Source organism: Lupinus angustifolius, chromosome LG01, assembly GCF_001865875.1.
Source record: "Lupinus angustifolius cultivar Tanjil chromosome LG01, LupAngTanjil_v1.0, whole genome shotgun sequence".
Classification (NCBI taxonomy): Eukaryota; Viridiplantae; Streptophyta; class Magnoliopsida; order Fabales; family Fabaceae; genus Lupinus; species Lupinus angustifolius.
The window spans coordinates 3,511,439-3,521,144 of NC_032009.1; the positions used below are offsets into that span (position 1 = coordinate 3,511,439).

The 9,706-nt window shown below is 29.5% G+C and overlaps 1 protein-coding gene across 1 annotated transcript; it reads right to left on the reverse strand.

The window, feature by feature from the left end:
- On the reverse strand, window positions 8,309–9,129 carry LOC109347768. Its single transcript, XM_019587821.1, has one exon. It carries the CDS (start codon window positions 8,988–8,990, stop codon window positions 8,505–8,507), a length of 486 nt encoding a protein of 161 aa, XP_019443366.1. The 5' UTR covers window positions 8,991–9,129; the 3' UTR covers window positions 8,309–8,504.

The following is a 9,706-nucleotide window of genomic DNA, read 5'->3' on the forward strand; positions in this document are numbered from 1 at the left end:
TCAATGTGGCTGAAACCAGCCCAAAAACAAAATGATATTTCTCATTAATGGAAAGAAAAATACATCAAAAGTAAAGAAAAGAGACACTACAATGTGACACTTTTATCACTTAAAATATAATATTATGACATTTCTTTCAAACAAAGTGTAAAATCAATAACTTTTCTCTCCATTAATGGCGATGAGAATGATTCAAAACAAACGTCACTAAGAAGTCATTCTAAAAAAGTCATTCTCAGGAGATGAATATAGATGATATCCAATATTATAGTTTCTAATATAAGATGGTGATAAATGTACTTCAAAAAAATTAACAATTAGATTTTAAATTAAAAATTATCAAATTTATTATAATATCATATTACATGACTCTCTAGTATTAGAGAGAATACAAGTCTATAAATGATTCTGAATAATTGGAGGAGTTAATTCTGATAAGGTATAGGACTATTTTAGTTATCGAGATTTACAAAAGCATCAATACACCAATTAGCTTCTCTAAAACATATTTTATGGTTTAGTTCAGAACTACTTATCCCTCGAGGCTTACCGTCTTAGAGTGTAATGAGAACATAAAAGAAAGAATTACATACATCTCATTGGTTGCATTTATATTAAATTGCAAATACTACTAACACTGTAGTTTTTTCAATTATAGAAACAATTAATACAACATACATAATTGTAAAATGGTACTACGAGTTATGCAAGGAGCAAGCTAGTAATGGCGAAGATTTAGCACAAAAGAAAAGTGATGGTGGAGATTAGATTTCCATTTATGGGAGAATATTTATAACGCTGTATTTCGCGCATTGAATGATATTTCTGGTGCAATAATACACTTTCTCGATACAGGAGAATCTTAACCGAAGCCTCTATTTCTCAGCATGAGTTGATCTCAGCAATATAGATGATTTTCTTTTTACATTTTTTCTTTTCAAGTGGTACATGATTTCTCTTAAATAAGGTTTTGGATTCGAGTCTTGTTTATGAAAAAATATTCACTGAAAGAGTTAACTTCACATATTTATGAATGTTTTCGGCTCGGACATAATTGCTTCCAGTGTGAAATATATGTGGGAAAACAAATAAAAATGGAAGTGAGGTGAGATGGGTGTATACTAGTAATATCCGTGGTCATTATATTAGTAATAGGTATCTACATCACCAAGCAGAATTTTCTTATTTAAGATAAACAACCCAAACAGAAAAGTTCACATGTATAATATAGTATGTTGTCTGGTTATTAGATCTTCCGATTAAATCTGTTAAATCTGAAGATGTTCGGTCCAACTTTAAGAATACCTTAAAAAAAGAATTGTTATTTGATAACGCAGGCCCAAAGATAGATAATTATTGATCTGGCCATGCAGCTTATCTACCGAAGTCCTCTTTTCCACACTCGCAGATATTTCTGTTGGATGTTGCCACATCAAGTATAATACACATATATTTGTATAGTAATGTACTAATGATAAGGAGAAAATATTAACAACATATTAAAAATCAAATTTTAATTATAAAAGAAATTGTATTATCAAAAGTATTTTTGTAGAACTAATCTTTTTTGGTGTGTATGACTATCTCTCTCAGTAAGTCACAAGTGTCGTTCTCAAGAATCAAATAATTAATCTTTAGTTTGTTCTGGAAATTTAGCAGAGTCTTACACCACTAAAGCAAAATTTTGTTGGTATTTTAATTAAATTTTATTTCCAAAAGATAACACCAAAAAATATAAATGCATCTATTTTTAAATATAAGGTGTTCCATATATCTCCATACAGGTTGTTATCCATTGTTAAGATGTCCCAAGTCCATTTTAAGGGATTGGTGGTGAGAAAATAACCTGCTCTTTCCTATTTGCCGATGCACTCCTTGGACAAAATTTGTTTTGAGTTTTAACATTTTTGAAATAAAAGTGGAAACCTTCTTCATAGTCTAATGTATAACTAATCTCTCTTTGTATAATTAAATATGTATATTAAGTAGATAAGTCAACAAAGGTAAATTAAATCTTAATATATAGTTTTTTGATAATGTACTTTAAATGTTTTATTGACACATCAATATCAAGGAAATGAGGTTCCTGTACAAAAATATCATGAAAAGTTAAAGATAATCATTAGATTATTTGATAAATAATCCTAGTGTGCCTTATGAGAGATTTTCATAGTCAATATACTTGCTAAACTCGTTAGCATAAGGCATATGGGATGTAACATCCATGATTTCTCTTAAAGATACATAGAAATAATGTTTTAACCTTGTCAAACTAAAGTAACAGTTTTTTTTTTGCATATCTTCATTTAAGCAAAAGCCTTGTATCCATAACTAAAGGATATATATATATATATTTATTTATTTGGAATCTTTCCTAATTGATGTGGAAGCAAGACCAATGAATTTTGGTAGATGAATGAATCATTCAATGATGATTATTCCAAAGTCTTTGAATTATCCATTGACTCTTAAGATTTATGAAGTCCAACTTAGAAAGTTGGAGTAACACTTTTCAAAGTGTCTTGAAAAGTATGACAATAATTAATCATCCACTATATCTTTATGATGGAACTTTCCTTCCCTTCACTATATATATAGGGGACTTGTGAGGAAGAGACATAACAAGCAAGTGCGAAACAACATCATAGAGAGAAAGTGAAAGAGTTTATCCACATAGTGTGAGATTTGTATTCCTAGTGAGACACTAGAGAGAGTTTGTATTTCCATCCTTTTGGGTGAGATTGAATGTTATCCTCTTTGTAAGAGAGAATCAAATATTGTAATCCTACTTTCTATAGTGGAGATATTTTCTGGACCAGGTCCCGTGGTTGTTTCCTTCTTACATTGAGGGGTTTTTCCACGTTAAAATTCTTAGTGTTATTCTTCTACTCTTCTCTATTTTCTTTATCCACTTGACGCTTCCGTAAGTGCCAATTTTACTTCACACAGAGGAGGGAAATGAGTTCTGAATTTCCCAACAATATCTGACTTTTTTAAATGTAATAGTTTGAATAAGAAGTGATATCAATTAATAATAAAACAAGTTAAATGAAAAATAGGTAAATAATATGATTAATATTAATTAATTCTATACAATAAAATTCCTTATTCTTGGTAGAAATTTTATGCCGAAGGTGTCTGGCCCAAGTTCTCCTGTAAGGGGAGAAGACGGGCCCATAAAAGTTGGGTTTGGAGATAACCCTTTATGTTAATATATATTAAATTTATGAGAAAAATATATAGTGTAAATATTGGAATTTTATTTTATAAAATTAGATGGTTGAATATTAATTTTGCATCTATTTTTAACTGTTAATAAGACGTTTTTAAGTTATACTTTTGGATTCCACGTATTCATATCACTAGACAACTTCTTTTAGGGACTTGCATTTCCTATGATGGCCCAGGTAAAGTGTTATCGTTCAACGAATCTTTTCGTTTTAATTATGAAAAAAGGCCCAGCACGTTCTTCATACTTAGACCTATTTCCACTGACTTAGAGTAACTCATGCAATATGAAAGTCTCTCTAAAGAATACACCGTTATTCTCTAAACAGTCTTATTAGATAAGATTTAATATATATATATTGATAGTATAAGTGTTTTTTACATTATCAATAAATTTTCACCATTCATATGTTAACTATCATTGACTTTGAAATAAAAGTATTACAAAATCAATGATGAATAATGAGCTGACAATATAAAAAACTAGTGCACATATTTTAAACTCTATTAGATAAAGTTGTTTGTACTTAAAGTTTATGTTATTTTTTATACTTGAATTAATACACTTGAAAAATATAGGTCACTTGGATGATACTCTGTTTATTCGCCTAAACATGAAATCATATGTGTGCTCCTATTACCATCGGACTTATAAGAGAATAAAAAGAATTGAAAACACCATGCACAGTGTAGAGATATTTTATGTAAATGTTTAATTCGCTATGTAAGTTATAAATGTCACATTCTTGGATTATGCTATGAACATATCAACCACGATTAATGTGCAGTAGTAATTAATATATAAATCATACAATGACAATTTTAAATTCATAAAATCATTACAACAACATTAGTTAACAACTCTTTTTCTCATTTACTAATTAAGTGTATGTATAATTGATTTTTTATGAGCAAACAGAAACAAGTGATCTTAAATAACTTGTTAACAACAATATCCAACATGACACTGACAATTTTGACTAGGAACCAGAAATGATCCTCGAGAAGCGATATAAAGTAGTTTGACGGGAAGCTATAACATTATTTGTCCCTTGAAAATTTGGTATTGATGCTGATATTACAATGAAAAGTGAAGAACTAAAAGCCAAAAGTTTCATCAAACTGTTTAGATTCTATGGTACGTGAGAATCACCAGAGTTGCCAGATTCATGCTCTTTACCTATGTCTAATTTTATGCACCCGCATGGAAGCATGTGCACCTTTCATATATTTTGGTTAAAAGTTAAAACTGATAAAACTGTCATTTGTTGGAATGAGGTTAACTAGAAAAACAATTAGACAAGGAAGTTGATAGAGGAAAATGCTGGTGTGAAATGCATTACATTTTGCATCCTAAACAAGTCACATGCTTTGACCAAGATCATTTAAGAAACCGCAAAAAGTAAGCAATGTAGACTAGTTGTGATGTTTTTGGATTTGCAGTGATTAATGGTGACTCTTTTTTATGTTTATTGATCCTTGTGATCAATGTGTGAGTGGGTCACATAAATCAGGTAAAAGAAAATCCATGATGACTCCACGTTTAATTCCGGTTCAATATAAGGGATACGTAGAAAATTCGGGAGAAATCGTGATGCTCCTGAATAACTCAGCCTTATTGGATTAAATTGGTCTTTCACTTCTGTTATATTTATTCAACTCTGAAGTCTTATGTATCCGTATGAGGAGACAACGGAAAGATTTCCTAAGAGGAAAATTGATCATCAAAATTATTGTCTCACAGTTTTCGTTGAATAATTAGAGTATCACTTATATTTTTTATCCCCACTCTTTCCATTCTCGGGTAATACTGAAACTCCTTTATGTATATTAGTTTCTATTGTTTTATCATTCTTTCGATAATTTTTACTTTTAAAAAACTTCTTTAAGATAAGGATGTAGCACATATATTAGTTATGTTACTTCAACCTACTTAAAATGGATGAATATAAATTGATCATTTTTCTGTTGTCAAACAAATTTATTAATCAATATTACTAAAGAATCTTTCTAAAACAAAAACTACGTAGTATTGATTCCCTAATGCATATAAAATAAATCAATGACATATTTAATTCATATGATTAGCTAGGATATTGTTTTCTTACGGGCAAACGTAATTCTAAATACTTCATCAATCTGTAATGGACTCTTAAACTTAAAGTTCTTGTTCATAGACCAATCTTAAATTGAACTTAAAGAAAGTTTTTATGTTATAAGTTTAACCACAAAAAATGTAATTAAGATTCTCAAAATCGTGTATAGCTGAAAATCGTAACACTAGATTATCCCTAATTGAGAAATGTGCCAAACTATGAAGCAAATTATTATTTGATACTAATAACTTTTTTAAAGCTACTTATAAATTTCTAAAGCTATAATTTAATTATTGAACCTTACGAGTTACGATTTTTCTTTATATCTTGTCATATCATTTTATTGGTTGTTAATGAAGCAAAAATGATAAAATTTTAATTGACATAATATTAGTATAAGATAATATATAAGACAAAATTTCGTATAGGTGAAGTTGTTACTTGAAGTAATCAAGTCGGTGCTAAATATGTGGTAAAGGCTTTCGGTGGATGCCATGTGTTACCATTATCAATGAGTCTGAATCTCCTCATGTATTGGAGAGGTCAATACTATGATAAGATTATGACATATTGCATATTAATTTTTAATGGTGAAGATTTTAAAATCTAAATAATATAATTTGAAATAAATTAAATAAAACTATATCCCTCTTCTCTACTTGTTCACCCTTTCCGTACTTGCAACCAAACTCAACAAACTCTCACTATTGTATTTCTTATCTCTATATTCAGCTTTTAAATCTTTATATATGTTTAGAATTAAAAAAAATATTTTAAACACAACCAATCGACATATTTCTTTCGTCTTCTTCAATTTCCCAATTAAAATTCTTAAGTATTTATGGGACTTGATGCGTTCAGATTTCTAAAATTGGACATTGCAATTTTGTATTTTTTTATTTTCTACCCAACTGTTGTGGGTTACTGTAAAACTGTCTGGAAGAGAAGATGAATATGGTTTGAATTAATTTATTTAAAATTATATTGTTTTATATTTTAAAATCCTGACTATAAAAAATTAATGTGCCACATGTCCCAATCTTATTGTAGCATTGACCTCTCCATTATAGGAGAGAATCCCCACTCACTACTAATACGCTACAAGAAAAAATAAAGAATAATATTTTGTATTGATTTCTTTTGAACATGGTTTTCTATCCGTTATTAGGAAACTCATTCCAATGGATCTTTGTTTCTAACAATGGCTTCAATTTTACTTTTTGTATCATCAAAATAGTCAATTGATGAAAAAGTAATTCTCAAGATGACGAAGTAAAATGATATTAATCCCCTTGTTGCTTACTATTTCTCAAGATCTTTTGACTTTGAGAATGCATCAAAATTTGTTGATATGTTATAGTAGTGTGACACTATCAAGAATTATTAAATGAACTATATGTAGAAAAGTAGAAGATAACTTTGACAATCTAATATAACAAAAACACGTAAATACAATTAGTGAAAATCATAATCGACAAAACATTTGTTGTTAGAAGAGCAGCCATATACCCAAAAAATAATTAATTTTTTATCCAAAAAATAATAATATATTTAATAATACAAAAAAAAATTACCGATTGGAAGTTGAAACTAGGAAGTAACCAGAATAATATCGAAAAATACAACAAAAACACGGAAACAGAAATAAAAGGATAGATCATAACCTGAATGGATTGACGGTCTAAACACGTGTCCTCACTACATCTATGTCGGATCCAATGTATTGTGCAGATTTTGCACAAAACTCATTTTCAAGGTTCTGATTAATAGTAGGATTCTTTTCTTCTTTCTTTTTTTAGGTAATTTACACTTCAAAATTATCTATTCACAATTTATATATTAATTAATCAAACTTTGATTTAGTGTGGTCAAACAGTATGATGTGATTATACTACGGGTTCATTATTTTAATTTAGTGTTATATCATAATTGTGATTATTATAGTTAGAGAATAATGTATCTCCTTATACAAGGAGATAACTTATCTCCTCTAGCCAATAAAAATGTGACATGTGTGTTATTTTGTTTATTTTTTAAAATATTTTTACTGAAAATGATGAAACATTACACATGTCATGATTTCACTGGCAGGAGGAGAATAACTTAGTGTTATATCACAATTGTGATTATTATAGTTAGAGAATAACTTATCTCCTTATAGAAGGAGATACTCCATATTGCAACTACAATATTGTGGAGATATCATAACAATTTAAATCAATGGGTTGTGGTGACAAAGAACATCACTCTTGATCATTCCAAATGGAAAAGTTTATAACTTAATATCCTAGCCTTGAAATGTAAGAATGTAACTCAAGCAAGAAAGCATAACATCAATTTTTTTTTCAGTTACAATTAGAAGCAAGGAAAAAGTACAAGAAGTGAAAACGTGCTACTTGCAGCTTCATTCCAATGCATTCTTATTGTGATCAAACTTGTAAAACTTTCGCCTCTTTCCTTTTCACTTTTTGCAAGTAGGAACTTTCTCAAAACTTTCGTCCTATGTCAATAATATCTTACAATTTGCAAAATGCTAATGGCTATTTACAATATCTTTCGTCCTATGTCAATATTCACCTTTCCTTATCATCTTTTTTTTCCAGAAAATTCTTTTAATTCAATTGAGCCATTTCTAGTACACGGTCATGCTGAAAATTGACACAAAGTTTGTGAATCACAAACAGCTAAGCACACCCAACATTATTAGTTTAAGATTCCTTATATATATATTCTTATGTGCTATAGTCAATTAATGCAAAATTGTTTGTTCTATCTTTTGAAGAGTGCTTAAGCCTTGAGCCAGCTATCATATTAGCATGTTTGTGCTGTCTTTTTTTGTTCTGATTCATTCAATTGTTAGCAACTGTTTTCATAAAACAAATTTCCTTAATAATCCCATACGCAAAACAAAACAAAACAAAACAAAGCAAAACAATTTAACACTATACCCTTTTGTTCCAATCTCCTTTAGCAGAAACATGAACTAAATTATAAATTTTGTTAAGCATTCTAAAACATGATCTGTATATACATTGAAGATGAAGGAAAAAAAAAAAGAACAACTACAGTAAAGTCATAACTCATCAATGTTCTAACACTTAAGAAGACCTTCATTACAGGCTTCAATTAAATATTTCATGCTTCAACCTGTAACTGTAAGAGTTAAGATTCTCCAATACCTTAACCAGATATAGAAGAGAAACAACTCTCTGATCTCAACAGAGGAGTAGCACTAATAGCATGAACAGAAGGAAGAGACCCACTTGAGTTTGATCTAAGAGGCCTAGGAGAATCCAAACTCCTACGAAGAACCCTTCCCATAACAAAAATAGGGTGTTCTATTTCATCAAGAGGTGTTGAAGATGATCTGAATTCTCTGCAGAATCTGATGTGTCTGTTAAGTGCTTCTTCAGTACTTATAAGTCTTTCTGATCTCAAAACCTCATCTTTAACAGCTTCAACACAAAGCCCACAAAGCCATCGACCCTGATACCTTTGACGCAGCCTTGAGATATAAGCAAGGGTGCATTCTTCTGTGAACCCACATGAGTCACATTTCACACTTTCAACCTCTATTGATACCTGAGAAGAAGGAGTAACTGTTTTACTTCCTGTTACACTGTTGGGACTCTGAGTTTCTGACCCTGAAATAGCCATTGTTTGCATCAATAATATATCTCCTAGTTCTCTCTATATGTCTCTCTCTCTCTTGTAGACTTGGAGTGAAATAGTATATATGAGGAGGGGTAGGGAGATAACATAGATTTATGTTGTCCTATGTTATTATACCAATGTTAGAAAAATGTGTCACTACTTAACAATATAAATAAACTGACAACTTTTGTAATAGGAGGTTTAACTCATCTAAAAATCACTTTGGGTCTGAAGTTAAAGTGTATTTATCAGGAATTATTTAATGGGTATAGATCTTTATAAACTAAATCAACGGTGAATAAAAATGAACCTACTCTATAACCTCTTAGGCATGCATTCGTCAAACACTCTCATGTGTCAGTGTCCGACACGTATACGATATGGATATATTCAGATTTGCGAATGATACATATCCATAGAGTATCCAAAAATGAGAAAAAATAAAATAAAATAAATAAATATTAAGACACGTATCCGATTCGTTTTCAATAAAATATAGGATATATGAAATCTGTAAAGTATAGCTTATATAGATTCGTTTTCAATAAAATAGGATAAGATAGATTCGTTTTCATTAAAATAGGATAAGATAGATTTGTTATGAAGGACAATGATTTTAAATTTCCATTATATTTTTTACTTTGGATATTTTGATTTACACTTATAATTTCATCATATTTTATGTGTTTTTATTATTTTATACGCGTATCCCTGAACGTATCGTATCT